Here is a 16,475-nt window from a genome sequence, read left to right as displayed (position 1 = left end):
AGGACTATAGCCTTTTCATAACCTACTTGGATTATTTTGGTTTTTACTAATGATTTCTTGTACTGGAACTGTTTTGATTCTTTTTAATGTCTTTTTGTATTTTTAATAAGGTTTTTGAATACTTTTCTATTTTTCATGTTTTCTTTGCCTCACTACATCTGTGTAACTAAACAGCACAATGCTAGTTTATTTGTTTTGGTTTAATTTGGCTTAGTAACATGCTTTTTCTTTAATAAAATAAAGATTATAAAACTCATTTTGTTTCCTGAACAGTACACTTGCCATAGGGTCATCTGAGAGTGCTGCCTCGGCCTAGCTTACTTAGAGTCCTGTCAGTGGTGCAAGTTAAGTCTAAGGACTACAAAGCCCACTTGACCTTTTCACAATAATATCTGAGAGTACCAGGGTGTTCTTATGTGGGCAGACCTGTGAGAAGGAGTGTTGTAGCATGGCTGGCTGAATTGGACTCTTCAGCCCATTTTAGCATGTGCAAACTCCTGATTGCTCTCTGTCCAAGCTTACACGTGTGTTTTCGAACCCGTGTTCGTCACATGGTGGCAGCGGCGGGATGGACCACGTGCTGGGTTTTGTAGTACCTCAGGATGACCAATTTTTGTTCTATCTAACAGCTTGAGTGACTCTGATCCACAAGCTAAGTTTTGATTGCAGTGGGACACTGAGGCTTCAAGGAGCTAGGTGCTCCCCTGGGTGTAAACAGTAGATTCCTAGGAAACGCTGTTTGCCAGCAGTTAGATCTAAAGGCTGTGGTAAGAGGTGTTAAATCTTCAGGCTGTGGTAATGTGTGTTAGAATCTGGGGTGCTCTTTTAAGAAAGAGATTCCCAGTGGGACAAGCAAACTGTTAGGAAACAATTGGATTTAATCAGTAGGCATGTGCAGGTTGTTACAACGTTGTAGTGAAGAAATTACAAGATGCATGTCCTTTATTTTTGGAGTGCTTGCACCCAAGTTGAGCAGGTCATTTCACAATCTTAGGATTGCATAAATGACTCTGGCTACATTGTTTCGGGACTTGCATCCAGGTTTTTTTTTTTGTTTTGGCCTAAGTGTACTCCTATAATCTTAGGATTTGCCGGAGCACCTGGCCGTGTTCCAGACTAGCTCTGGGTCTCCCCACTACGATCTTAGGATCTGTCAGGAGTACCTAGTTGCATCTGGCTTGGCCTAGAGTCATGCCCTATGATCTTAGAGGTATCTATCTGCACCCAGTTCAGTCATTGATCATCTCTGTAACTTTAGGGTTCACAGAGTGATCACAGTTTTTCTTTTCTCTTCCTTTTGGATTTTTCAGTATTTTGGTTTGGCAGCTGTCTGTCTACTCACAGATCTTAGGGTCACATAGTGACAGCAGTTGGTCGAAAGTGCAGAAGAGATTTTTAATTTTATTTTGGTTTGGCAGCTGTTTGTTCTCTCGCCTATCTTAGGATAGCAGAAGGGACAGCAGTTGGTCAGAAGTGCAGAGGAGATTTTTAAATTTTCCTTTCTATTATTAGAGTTTTGTTTGGTTTTATCGCTGACCTAGCCTAGGCTAGAGTGCCAGCAGAAGATGGAGGAGAAAAACCAGTCAGAAACCGTGGATATACTCTTGGAAGTGGCTTCGGGATTTTTCGAGCAAGCCAAGCAGAAAATTAGGGAAAGAGATTTCTTGATACGTGAGCTTTATCAGGAAAACATCCTTTTAAAACGTTTTCTTAGCACAGAACCTGGCTTGATGCAAAAGTTTTTCCAAGTTCAGCAGGGTTCCTTAGGGGATTACTGCAACGAGACGCTCCAAACAATTGGGAGCGATCCGGAGATGCAAGATGCTTGTGTGGAAAGAGTTAACGAGGCCCAGTGGAATGCTAAGGAGCATTCCAGAGAAGACAGCGATTCATCGCCCGTCCAAACAGAGGATTCACAGGCCCTGGAGCCGCGCGCAGAGAAAGGAATGCAGGAGAAAGTTCCCCGAGAAGCTGTGTCCTTGAGGAAATTAACATCGGCCGACCCAAGGGAAAACTGCAGTGCTCCAGAGAATTGCAGTGCATTGGAAGTCAACTCAGAACCAACCTCAGCTCTTTCTCAGAGCACAGGACAGGTGAGAAGTTCTGAAATAATTCGGGAGGAGACTATGGGTTTGCCAGGACTTGTGTCAGCAGATCTTGATGCATGTCAGATCTCAAACAACCCCCCTTCTCTTAGCCCAGAGAGAACAGTGGAATCAGATACTGTGAAGTTGGAGGGCATTCCTTGGTCTTCCTGGCAGCTTTGCAGGGAGGCAATGCTCCATAAGGGGGAACTAATTAGGACCGGACAGAACATATCAAAGCAGACCGAAGGAGATAAAGTACCTTTACCAGAGACGTTGAGTAATGTTACAGGAGTAGTTATTTGTACAGAGACCTTGCAGCATGAACTTTCACATTGTTTCAATAGTACAAGTGACTGTGTAAACTTGGTTAAAGATACAAGGCTGCATTTGAACCTGTCAGATTGTGAGACTGTCTCCAACACAACCAATGAAGGGGGAAGCGCTAACTTTTTGGGATTACAAAGTACTGATGTTTCTCCAGAGACTGAAATCATATCTGAAAACTTTGGCCCAGTACCACAGTTAATCTTCTCAGAAAGATCTTTAGAGAGAAAAACAGAGGTTTGGGACCATTCTTATTTTCAACAGCCTATTTTCCAAGGAAGTGGTGAGAATGCTGATACTGTTTCTGAGGCTATGCAGAGTACTCCCGAGGAAACTTTGATGCAACAGCGGCCTCTTGTGACCAAACCTGATAGCACAGCTAATTCAGTGATACATGTGTCCAGGGGTGTGGCATTTCTGGACCAAGGCGTGGAAGGCATTGATCAATTTGGCCCAGGACAGATATTGGAGCCTGTGTTAGCTAATCCTAAAGTGGAATTGGATTTTAGCCAGTTAAATGTTGCAAACACTGAATACATTTCTGTGACTGGAATAAAAGGAGGGCTTTATCAAATTTTAATTAAAGAGGAACATCGCCCTTATACATCATTTACTTGCCCTCAGGGAATTTACCAACTCAGAAAACTAGCACCTGAAATGAAAAATACTTATATTACTTTTCAGAAATTGGTTGATGAATTGTTTGGTGATTTATATTATGTGACTGGCTATGTAGGCAACCTTGTAATTTACAGCCCTGATCCAATTCAAGCAGACCAAAATGCTTTGTCATTCTTAGAGAAGCAGAGACATCGAAGCCCAAGATTAATGCAGTGGTATTTCAGATTGCAAAAATATGATTTTGATGTAAAACATCTACTTAGAAAGGAGGCTTTAATTCCCCACTGCTTATCTCGAGTGTTTAGTGCAGATGCAAGGGGAGAAAATGGCTAGAATTGTTAAAGCTCTGATGTTTAATTTTCTTGGTATTCTGTATGACTATGTTCCTGAGCATACATAGAGTGTTTTCACTATTATTACTACATATCAGTATATTAGATTGTCAAGTTATTATGATGTTAATCCTGGTTTCACTATTTTACTGTTTGATGACTAGAGTATTATCTGAGCATATGGAGAGTGATGTATTTGATTAAGTGTACTAACTTGTTTATTCTTCTGTTTTTCAGACTAGTAGAAGTGTCTAAGGCAAATTTCTCTCATGTATGGTAAATACTGTAATTATAATAGTTATTGTCAGCCATGCCATTGAAAGGGACAAAACTAGAACAAACTTCACAGAATGCTGGCATGGGTTTAAGTGAGTACCAAAGGGTTTTAAGCCTCCTCTCTGCCCAGTTCACTAGTTTAATGATTGCTGAATTGTTGATCCCAATAAAATTCTCAGTAAGATAATTGTAGGTTATCTTCACGTGAGTCCATTTGTGACATATCAAGTTCTCTACATGCTCATCGTGAATCCTTTCCAAATATGGGAGCCCCCTCTTCATGTTGAATTGCAAGCTGTTTCCTCAGCCCCACCGGCAACCAAACTTCAAAGAGACAAAACATGCAAGCAGATACAGCGTACATGCTCCTCTTATTCAAAAGCCATTGTTCATTGGCACTCAGCACTGTCTTATCTCCTAAATAAAGATACAGAACAGAAAGAAATGTCTCCAAAATTACGGTACGGAGATGATAAGCAAATGGAAAATGGAATGCTCAGATTCAAGATTGTTCTGCAGTGTGGGCATTGCTGCAGTATCACATCCAGTCACATGCAATTAATTGCTAGCTTAATTTATTTTCAGGTTAATAAAATGCTGACTTTTCCAGGCTTCTTCCCCCACCTCCTCTTCTCATTATATCATGTTGACTGAACAAGGGGAAAAAGTGATTAACACACAGAAGAGGTGATATAGTGTGGTCCTATGCTAAGAAGCAATTTTATTATGCCCTTCCTTGCTGGCCAGCAGTGGGAAGCTATAAATTACACCTCCATAAGCATTATTCTGTTTTGAAGATGGAAATATCATCAGTTCTGGTCACTGTCTAAAATCCTCTCAGGGTTTTTCATGCACACAAGAAGAATCATGTAAGTTGTCATGGCTAGCTGATGAGGTGCACAGCACAAGTTGATCATATGCCCAGTGCTCCTGACTGCATACACAGCAGGCACTGAAATCTCATCAATTAGTTGTAATTAGCTGGGAACATGAGGGATGTGGTGGCATTGCGGGTTAAACCGCAGAAGCTTCTGTGCTGGAGGTCAGAAGACCAGCCATCGCAAGATCGAATCCATGCGACGGAATGGGCTGTTGCTTGTCCCAGCTCCTGCTAACCTAGCCGTTCGAAAACATGTAAATGCGAGTAGATAAATAGGTACCACCTTGGTGGGAAGGTCACGGCGATCCGTGTCTAGTCGTGCTGGCCACGTGACCACAGAAACTGTCTATGGACAAACGCTGGCTCTACGGCTTGGAGACGGGGATGAGCACCGCGCCCTAGAGTCGGACACGACTGGACTCAGTGTCAAGGGGAACCTTTACCTTTACCTAGCTGGGGACATTTATATGATTTGTTTTGCATACAAGTAAAAACCCAGTAGGATTTTGGCCACTGCTATTAGAGGAAGGGGCTATTGGTCTCAATCAGCTGTTCATTAGAGAACATGGGTTTACAACTGTGGCATCTGAATTTCCCCCTCACGTGTACATATGCATGCACATATGGCATTTCTCTCTGTTTCTGACATACAAAGATATATGAGAAATCTTGCTAGAGAGACTATTTGCAACTGTTGCTCTGCTAATTTCTTTTCTGAGCACAGTCTAGCTTCTGTAGACATACTGTCTCCCTGTCCCTTTGGACTTCAAAATTTTACCCATTCAGATGTGCTGCTTCCCAAATGCAAAGGGAAGTGGGACAGTCTAGGAAAAGTTTACCCCAGGGTCAAGATGCACCCATCATTAGAAACTGTGTCAGGTTTTGTTGCATATTGAATAGTGGCCCTCACCTGTTTTGCATAGTGACTGCAATGTGTGCAGAGTGAAGATTCAGGCCTTCTCTGTCACCTTATTATCACTCTCTCCCATGCTCACCCACCTTGTATTGCTGTAAGCTTTTTTTGGGGGGGGGGGAGTTTCCGTTGGTGGAGGTAGAAGGAGTAACAGGAGCTTGTGGGGAGGATTTTCATTAAGACTGCAGTAGATGAAGGAGGAGTCAAGCCCCAAAGTACTACGGTTTCAAAGATGATAGGACGGGATAGAGGGCACACTTATTATGAAACAACTAAACATTTGTTATGCTTTTTAATGATGCCTTTAGTAGTGTTCTCATTCGGCCCAAAATATAAACTGCCCCTTGAGACAGCTTCTGCTACCTCCTCTAATCGGTTGCTCAGCCTCTCTTTGTGCCATCCACAATAATTCAGAAGGAAGGTTCAGTCGTGGTAAATCATTCTGCTATCATCTGAAGCACATCACAGCTCTACATGCTCTGACAATGTGTATTCCGAGTTAGGGGGTTACACATTCCACTAGCACCAAATTAAAGCAACTGTGCATTCCCTATTGGAGCCTCTGTCAAAACCAGCCTCTTTTTATTCATCCCATGGAGGGAAACAGGAGGATGGAACAAAACAAGGCAGGCTGACCAACCTGTCGCCTTGAACGGCCTGGTCTCAAATTATAGCTCAGGACTCAATGAAAACGAAGCCGGCAGTTTCATTCCATTCCCTATTTGTAGCTTTTGTAGAGTTGTGATAAGGGTTTAATGGGAGTAGGAGTCTCCAGTAATAGAAAAACTGGCTGGAAAATGGAGAAATAGGAAATTACAATGGAGTGCTTATTTCTTTACCACGTTTCTACTCTTCGGGTAATTTTACAGACTATTTTGTACACTTTATATTGCTTGTACAACTCAGTAAAAACAGGAGGGGGTGACTCACACTCATTGCTTTAGCATCATATAAATGCAAAGGCACAATAATAATTTTTTTGCATAAATCAGTTGCTTTCACAGTATCTTCTGAGGAAACCTGTGTCTAGATCTAATGTGAGGCTTGTGGTAGCATCAGGAATGGTTTTTTGCCTCTCCTCAGCACCATTCTGTAGCATGGGAAACCCACTATATTCTTCGGACCTCCAAGGTACATTCTTAGGGCATGTGGGAGGGGACTGGAGAAAAAAAAGAGAGTGGATCATGTCCTCCTCCTTCCACTCATGGAAACAACCCAGTGGACTGCTCAGTGGCCAAGCACAGGCTCTCCACACAGAAGGTCTTGCATTTAAGCCACGGTATCTCCAGATTAAAGGATCAAGTAGGAAGTGAGGTAAAGCAGAGCCAGTTCTTTGCCAAAATGCCAAGTGGACTGTAATTAGAGGGAAGGAAGATGTTGGCATCATTACTAGGCCTTTCTCTTTAGTCTGTTCACTTGCTTACAGAAAGCAAACCAAATTCACTTTCTCATGGAGACTGCTGAGTGAATGGTGTTCCTCCTTTTGATGGACAAGGGCCAGTGAGGTGAAGAAATGGGGGCAGGGCATATGAATGTAGCATGATGTAACACCACCTCCTTATTACCTGATGGAGAAAAGATGGGTAACTGGAGGGGAATTAAGTTAATAGGGGTAAAAAAGGCATATTGAGTGGGCTTTCTTCTATAACATGATAAACCCCATCTCTTCTTAGGTAGGCATCCTTCAGTCTCGAGAGACCACGGCAACGTGCTCTGCATGGAGGTCCCAGAACAGCGTCCAACGTATCCGAGAAGGCCAATTTGAGAGTGACAATCCCTTCCAGAAATCTAATCTTTCCCCTGTCCAGCTCCCTGGTTTGGCTTGTTTCGGGGCTGCCTCTTTGCCTTGCTCTGCTGAACAAGGGTCTCTTCAAATTGGGAGAGGCCATGCTGCACCACCTGCCTCCAGGCTGAACACTCAGATGTCAAAGTCAGCTTTTGAAGTCCATTCCTAAGGCCTTCAGATCCCGCTTGCAGAAATCCTTGTATCGCAGCTGTGGTCTCCCTCTGGGGCGCTTTCCCTGCACTAATTCTCCATAGAGGAGATCCTTTGGAATCCGACCATCAGCCATTCTCACAACATGCCCAAGCCAACATAGATGTCTCTGTTTCAGTAATGTATACATGCTAAAAATTCCAGCTTGTTCTAGGACCACTCTATTTGGAACTCTGTCCTGCCAGGTGATGCCAAAAATGTGTCAGAGACAACGCATATGGAAGGTGTTCAGCTTCCTCTCCTGCCATGCACAAAGGGCCCAGGACTCGCTGCAGTACAGGAGCGTGCTCAGGACACAGGCTCTATAGACCTGGAACTTGGTGTATGCTGTCAGCTTCTTATTAAGCCATACTCTCTTTGTGAGTCTAGAGAACATGGTAGCTGCTTTGCCAGTTTGTTTATTCAGGTCGACATCTAGGGAGAGAGTGTCAGAGATTATTGAGCCAAGGTACACGAAGTCATGAACAACGTCCAAATCTTGCGTGGAGATAGTAATAGAGGGAGGTGAGTCTTCCGGCTGATTGTTAGTCCAAAGTCTTGGCAGGCCTTGCTAAAATGATTCATGTGCTGTTGGAGGTCTTCAGCAGAGTGGGCCACAATGGCTGCGAGGAGGAAGTCCCGCATGCATTTCAGTTGGGCTTTGGTCTTTGCTCTCAATCTAGAGAGATTAAAGAGCATTCTGTCTGATCTGGTCCGGAGATAGACACCTGTTGCAGTTCCAAAAGCATGCTTCAGCATGATAACAAAAAAGTTCCCAAACAGGGTCGGCATTAGGACATAGCCCTGTTTCACTCCGCTTCGGATGTCAAAGGGATCTGATGTTGACCCATCAAAAACTACAGTGCCTTTCATTCCCTCATGAAAGGACCTGATAATGCTAAGGAGTTGAGGTGGACATGATAAACCATTTGAAAGGGAAAGTTTATCTTGGATAGAACACCATACCGTTTCGGTATAGGTTATGGTATTCAATTGTGGTTTGTTCCTGTACCTCACAGCAAGGTACACAGGTGAGGTTGCAATGGATCCTGGGCACCTCCAGCCCTACAAAGTTTGATATAGCGGAAAAGTTGCTTCCCACCAGGGTGGCAATGCACCCCTGGTCATAGCAGATTGCCCTCTGGGATCATCAGAGACACCCCTCCCCTCTTTTAAGTTGTGCTCCTCTCCTTTCCGTATTTATTGTTATATTTCTATTCTGCTTTTTCTCCTATAAGCTCAGGATGATCTTCATGGTTTCCCTTCTCCAATTTTCACCCTGACAGCAACTCTCCGAAATTCCTTACCTTTCCTCCCTGCAGTTAAGAAAGAAGGCCTGCACCATGCATTAGGTGTGAACAAAAATTAACACCCCAAGATATTCCTTGATTTAAGAGGTAGCTAGATCAGTGTTTAGAAAAAAGTCACCTTCTGGGGGTTTAATGGACAAGCTAAATAGATACAATTTTTCTGTATACGGCAACACTCTAACACAATAAATAACTAGCTAGATAGGCATGAAAATATTCAGCTATTGTCAAACCACTTTCAGTGTGTATGGTTTCTCCATCTGACCTTAATGTCTAATAGAATTCATGTTACAATGTTTTGGATTCTCCACACTCCTCACAATATGCAACAACCCAGAAAAAGGGGAGCAGTACCACTAAAGGATTGGTTAATAATTATATGCTGTCAAGTCAATTCTAATGTATGGATTAGCTGGGCAAGAAGTCTAATCAAGGATAAGGCAGCTATTTCTCATGAAGGCTCTTTAATAGCCAGATCAATAATCAACCAGGCTGCATCTTAGTTGGATAACCTTGGCACAAAAGATAAAGGATTTTGGGAAGCATTTTAGGCCACATATAGTACGACACTGGTCAGACCAGCAGGGTTTTATTGTCATTCAACCTAATCTTTGAATTATGATCTTTTTAAAACACCTAGTGTACTGCAGAAGACTGATGAGTGTGGAGAAATTCCCAGTAAGGATATCATTATTGGAGAACTCATGATTTAAAAAGAACCCTGCAGGCAGGCATGGGTTTTACAACAAACATACAATTTAGTGTCGGTTCTTTGACTACCATTCTGTTCCCATGTTACTATTTATCAGGCTAGAGAGCAGACCTTGGAAAAGTGACTTGGGGACTAAAACACCCAGAATCCCCCAGGCGGAATGGCCATAAATCTTTCTTGGCTGGTGGGATTCTGGGAGCTGAAAGTTCCATAGCTCCAACAGATGCTAGAGAATGGGATGTAACAGTGGCTTAGCAAACAGAGCCCATAAGGTTCTACTTCGGCTAATCAGAATCACATTCTCCATCAACAATTCCTTTGCTAACTTCATTCTTCCCAAAATAGCTACATGGCCAGAAAACTATCCAGTGCATATGGAAAGGGGTTTGGTCAAGAAATAGTAAAGTAGGTGAGAAAAGGTAAGTGCTGGGCTCCTTTCCCCCAAAAGCTACCTAGCCATTAAATGTCATAGCCATCTAGCTTGCTTTGAACTACATGACATTTTTCATTGTCTTTATTAGGGCTAATAGCTAGCAAGAAATAGTCATTATGGCTTTAATCCTGCACTGTCTTCTGCAGGAGTAAGCCCCACTGATGTTGCTGAAACATACTCCTCGGAAGGCATGTACAGCATTACATTGTCTCTGTGTGTACAGGGAAGAAAAGATGGAAGAAAATCTTACTGATAGTCATAGCCAGGTGTATGAAACATAAAGCCTCCAGAAAGGTCAGTTTTGCCTCACTGGAGCTATATGGACATCCATGCATACAGATGGGACCCTATTTGTTCTTCTGTATTGGGTATCAATACTAGACATAAGGAATGCTGTAATGCAATTGTTATGTCATAACCATGCTCCTGCAACCAATTCGCTAAAAAAGAAGAAATAAAAATGTATGTAAATTGGGGGATAAAACCCACACCCAAGACTGCAGCCATCATTTACAAAGCACCTTGACAAAGCTAAGGATGTGGAGAGCTGTTGTTTTTAAGACACAGACTGAGGAATATGAATATTTGTACTGCTGAACAAGATACTGAACATGCTGCTAGATATCAAGAGATGATTGCAGAAAAGCCATGCAGCACACTCTGGCAGAAGCACACAAAACACAACACCGCATGTGCTGGAGGGCGCCATGCTTCCACTTACATTAGTCAGTTTCAGACTATCTTTGCTTGTTTTAAGCATTTCCATCATCTGCACAGGAGGGAAGAACAGAAAATAGGGTTGAGAAAAGACAAACAGTTCTCATTTTTGTCAGTCAATCAATACAATGTATAAAGATACTTCTTCTCATTCCCAGGATGCTTTGGCACTTTAGCTGTCCTGCACAGGGCAGAAACAGATGTGATGCATGGAGATTTTTCCAAGTGTTCAATGCAAAACCTGTCTCATATCACTGCTCTCCCCTGATGTCAACCACATGTGCAGTGTTAGTACACCAACTTCTTCAGTATGTGCACTGCTAGTGTGTCAGTGGAGCATACAAATTAGGTAGCATATGTGTTAGGTATGTATGCAACTTCTTACATTGGAAGGCCTTTACATGTGATGCATGCCATACCTACTTTGGCCTCAAACAGAACCCAGGTAAAGATATCCAGATGCAAAGTGGCTGGCTTAGCTCCCACTGGCTGCCACAAAATGGCATTGGACAAGGCACAATTGAGATGAGGCTTGATGTGACACTAAAGACTGGATCACCAAGGAATGTTTGTACCCCCCGTCCCAGTAGTGCAGAAGGAGCAAACAAAATGTTAAGATAAATGTGTGTTCCCAATGCTGAAACTATTTCCCCTCCCACAATGGGATTTCATGAGAGACATGTGCCTCAGCAATCAGAGTTGCACATTAGGTTCATGTTGGCCTTCCACTGACAAGTCACAAAACAAAGCATGATAAATGCATTATCTATAGATGAGGTGAATCATGTGCTACGATAAATAGATATATTTTACAAATGGGGGGAAACAACCAGTATTTTTCCGTGTATAAGACGCCCCATGTATAAGATGCCCCTTCCATTTTTCTAACCCCAAATTAATAAATCAATATTTTAAACATAAAACAACACATTTTTATTTAGTAATTAGGTAACATCTACATACCAGTACTGTCATATTATGCATCACACATTAACTTTATTCAGCCTCTGGGCTCAGAACGCTGGGATATTAGGAGTCCCTGTTGCAACTGAGCATTGTTGAAATTGGTGTATTCAGCATCAGCTGACATCAGTTACATAAGGCTTATGATTGGACAAAGCTCAGTCTCCTCACTTTAGGACGCTAAGCCATCTGATTGGAGGCAGCTAAGCCTCGTGACTGAAGGAAGCCTGTTTGCAGAGGCAAGGTATGGGCTGTTTTGTTCCCTTGCAGAGGCAAGGTATGGGCTGTTTTGTTCTCTGCTCAGCTTATTTCCATGTATAAGACAACAATTTTTGGTCTAACGATTTTAGGAAAAAGTAGCATCTTATACACGGAAAAATATGGCGCATGCTCTACTTTGACTCTGAGTATAGCCTTCTAATTTTTCATATATAACCTTCATATACAAGGTTTTCACTTGCTCCTGTTGGGACCAGAAACCTCTTATGTTCAGGGATAATCTTGGAGTGGCAATAATAATAATAATAATAATAATAATAATAATAATAATAATAATAATAATAATAATAATAATAATAATAATAATAATAATAATAATAATAATAATAATAATAATAATAATAATAATAATAATAATAATAATAATAATAATAATAATAATAATAATAATAATAATTCCCACATCCTTTGAAGAAGGTAACTACCACAGATCCCTTTTACACTACAGCTCCTGCAACCAGCACAGGCACTGAAAGGAGTTGGCTACCACATATTCATTTTTCAGAATTGATAAAATTTACTTTTTGGATACATCTCCTGGAATTCCAATAATCATGATCACAAGGTATGCTTGCTGGGGGTGGGTGAGGTGGCTTTCAGAGTTGTAGTCTAAAAAAGCCTGCTGCAGTCCAATTTTTCACAAACTCTGTCCTGTTGTTTCTCCTAACAATGCAGTTTTTTTTACTAGTAATAATGCAGCGCTGAGCTTATAGGGATGATGGTATTCCTGAGGGATATCTCTCCCTCTTGCTCAACAATCCAGCTTTGAAAACTAAAAGTGAGGGAGGACAATTTGGGGCAAATATCTCGTGACATGTGGGTGGGAGAACAGGTGGAATGCAATAAGCAAAACCCAGAGTGTTACATAATATTTTCAATGTACTGTAATGGAGGTTCCCAAGTACACTTTTTCCTCAAGCATTTTAAATGCTATGTCAGCAAAGGAGACTTTTAAAAAATATTTTAAGAACTAGGAAAAAGAAAAAAGTATTGCTGTGAGTCAGAGCTAATGATTTTGATCAAAGATTAAACCACATTTGAGATATGCTGGTATTCCCAAACATACACTAATTTATATACAGTTTTCTATGTGTATGTACAGAAACTACAGGAGACCATCCTCAGTCTCAAAGGCTTATTTTTGCTATGGGCTACTTCTTCAGAAGTATACTCAGTGTTTTAAGGCTCTTACCCTACTGTGGCTCATGTATCCATGCATGAAATTCTAATGCTGAACTACTTGAGATCCACTACTTAGTGGATTTGTGGTCATCACAGCAATCAAGGAGACTCAAAGTCATACTCAGCATTTACAATGCACTGCATTTAAAATGTGCATGAAAATCAGAGTTTGGAAAAGTTATCAGGGGGAAGGGGAGGAATTATATATCCCAGAATTCCTCAGCCACCATAATCAAAGGGAATTCATACCGCTGTGGTTCAAACCCCACTTCCCCTAGCTCTTTGCCACACCACAGGGTAAAGACCAGAAACAGGAAGAGTTGGCACAGTTGGCAGAGCCAGTTTATGTTGGCTGTAGGATTTTAGGACTTATCCCACAAAATAAATATTTTCTCTAGTGAATGCAGAGCAGACATTTAATTGCACACAATACTCTGTAGAGGTTGATCAGGTTGAGGAATGTGATGCGATCAAGGGAATTTTGTACCAGAAAAGAGAGTTCATGGAGTCATAGGATCAAAGAATTATAGAGCTGGAAGGGATACCAAGAGGTCATTGAATCTAATTTCCCAATGAGGCACGAAATGACCTCTAACAGCAATCTAGCCTTTGTTTTGAAACTTCCAATGAAGGAAAGTTCACCATTTCCTGAGAAAGACAGTTCACTACTTTGACAAGTAGTTGTAACAGTCAGAAGGTTCTTCTTAATGTTTTGGCAAAACCGCCCTTCTTGTAATTTGAATTCATTAATTTTGGTCCTACCTTCTGGAGTCACAGAGACCTCTGGGTAGAATGGGCGGCATATAAAATAAATAAATAAATAAATAAATAAATAAATAAATAAATAAATAAATAAATAAATAAATAAATAAATAAATAAAAACAAGTTTGCACCATCTTCCATGAAACAGCCTTTCAAATATTTGAAAATGGCTATCATGTATCATCTGAATCTTATATTCTCCAAATGAAAAATACAGATGAAAAATCATAATTCTGTGATTATTTTTGCAGTACTCTTTGGTGCAATTTATCTGGCCTTGGATAGTAGCTGGTGTTTCTGTGTCACATCTTTACTTATCTTGGACAGCAGCCTCACCACTGCCTCATTTATTCTGATTTGGGCCAGGCTGAGCACTCTTTATTTTTTTATTTTTTATTTTGCAGGGGAGAAGATGGAAGCAAAGCAGGTGCTCAGCAGTTCTGTCTTCTCTATATTACCCATTAGCATTTCTCCATCCTTTCGGTGAAGCAGATGTAGAGTTTCCTTGTTCTGTCTCTTGCTCTGAACATATCTGACCCCCCCCCCCTTTTGGGGGCTATTTTTAACTTCTCTTGTAAGTATGAAATCCTTCTAAGTGTTAACTCTCTGAGCTTCCTCTTAAAAATATTAGCAAATCATTTGTTCTGCTTCTTGGTCCTTTGCCTTTCCTCCCGTTTCCTATACAGTATATCAGAGAAGTGAGTACACCCTCTCACTTTTCATAAATATTTTAGTATATATTTTCATGTGACAACACTGAAGAAATGACACTTGGCTACTATGTAAAGCAGTGAGTGTACTGCTTGTATAACAGTGTAAATGTGCTATCCCCTCAAAATAAAGCAACACACAGCCATTAATGTCTAAACCGTTGGCAACAAAAGTGAGTACACCCTTAAGTGACAATGTCCAAATTGGGCACAAAGTGTCAATATTTTGTGTGGCTACCATTATTTTCCAGCATGACCTTAACCTTCTTGGGCATAGAGTTCACCAGAGCTTCACAGGTTGCCACTGGAGTCCTCTTCCACTCCTCCATGACAACATCACAGAACTGGTAGATGTTAAGAGACCTTGCGCACCTCCACCTTCCGTTTCAGGATGCCCCACAGATGCTCAATAGGGTTTAGGTCTGGTGACATGCTTGGCAAGTCTATCACCTTTACCCTCAGCTTCTTTAGCAAGGCAGTGGTCATTTTGGAGGTGTGTTTGGGGTAGTTATCATGTTGGAATACTGCCCTGCAGCCCAGTCTCCGAAGGGAAGGGATTATGCTCTGCTTCAGTATGTCACAGTACATGTTGGCATTCATGGTTCCCTCAATGAACTGTAGCTCCCCAGTGCCGGCAGCACTCATGCAGCCCCAGACCATGACACTCCCACCACCATGCTTGATTGTAGACACAACACATTTGTCTTTCTACTCCTCACCTGGTTGCCGCCACACACGCTTGACACCATCTGAACCAAATAAGTTGATCTTGGTCTCATCAGACCACAGGACATGGTTCAAGAAATCCATGTCCTTAGTCTGCTTGCTTGCAGCAAACTGTATGTGGGCTTTCTTGGGCATCATCTTTAGAAGAGGCTTCCTTCCGGGATGACAGCCCTGGAGACCAATTTGATGCAGTGACTGACACTGATTAACACTGAGTTCATGACTATGAATGCATGTTACAGTTTGTCCATATCACAGAGTGCTTAGGAACAGTTATCTGATGCTGTATTTGTTTATGTAGATTCAAGATGACTTCCATAATACATTTATTAATCTCTCAATTACTTAGCCAGATGTGGCCAAACTCCATAGGTTTGGGGACAAAAATCTCAGACATGACAGTGAGCATGCCAGGACTTACCAAGATCACTAACCATTATCCTTTCCTTTTGATCCATGTGGGAACAAACAATGCTGTCATACCCAAACTGCAAGATCCATGACATGGAGCATGGTGGAGAGGATTTTGGTAACATCTAAACACAGGGAAATGACAGTGACATCTGTGCTATAGACTTCCAAGCCAGAATGAAAATTTAGATGAAGCCCTCCTAGGTCACATGACTAAATCAATGAATACATAATTCTCTTAAAATTCACAGCAGGTGTCAAGAAAACCATAAACTTTATTTTTAGTGCATAACTCAATTTCCATAATTCCTTGAATTTTTATTGAATATGTAGGGCACCTCAAATATTTCCTTAAGATATGTATTGGCTTGATCCCAGCGGATGCATTATTCAAGCAATGAAACAGGGAGCTATCATTTTTAAGGAGACCTTGGAGAGTCATTGAAAATAAGTCAATTGACATTTCCATGAAGTCAAGAAATCAAGGGCAACCAGTCACTGAAATCTGATATTTAGATGTTTATTGCTAAGCCCTGTTTGTTAATATATGCTAGTATCTCCTGGCTTGTATAATATATCAACTAATAAAGGTATATAAAAAGATTAGGCTATGAACCTTGAGTCAGTGAGAAATATTGTGCAGATTAGTTGCAATAAATCAAGGACAGCTGGCGCTGATCCATCTCTTAAAACCTTGATCTTTCTAATATTAACAGAGCAGAAGTTGAACATCTTACTTATGAACTATATATAAGCAGTGCTTCTTGGTTTATAATAGTCAGCCAAACTACACAGGCATTTGTCCCACTGTTTGGTTCACTCTAGGAATAGACTGATTCACTCTTTTTGCCAGTGACCAGA

The 16,475-nt window shown here is 41.3% G+C and overlaps 1 protein-coding gene across 3 annotated transcripts in view; it reads right to left on the bottom strand.

The window, feature by feature from the left end:
- Positions 1–16,475, bottom strand: part of LHFPL3 (LHFPL tetraspan subfamily member 3) — a 330,442-nt gene that overhangs the window by 74,292 nt on the left and 239,675 nt on the right. For 2 of the 3 annotated variants that reach the window (XM_020797278.3, XM_073000686.2), the window contains exon 3: positions 10,585–10,632. The exons of the other annotated variant lie outside the window; for it this stretch is intronic. In XM_020797278.3, the coding sequence (XP_020652937.3) occupies positions 10,616–10,632 (17 nt within the window). In that variant the 3' untranslated portion in view covers positions 10,585–10,615. The remainder of the gene's footprint in view (positions 1–10,584; positions 10,633–16,475) is intronic. 3 annotated transcript variants of the gene reach the window in all.

The sequence above is a fragment of the Pogona vitticeps genome, chromosome 5 (genome assembly GCF_051106095.1).
Source record: "Pogona vitticeps strain Pit_001003342236 chromosome 5, PviZW2.1, whole genome shotgun sequence".
In the NCBI taxonomy this organism is placed as follows: Eukaryota; Metazoa; Chordata; class Lepidosauria; order Squamata; family Agamidae; genus Pogona; species Pogona vitticeps.
Note: the sequence above shows the minus strand (reverse complement) of the source record. Positions and strands in the feature narration are given on the sequence as shown.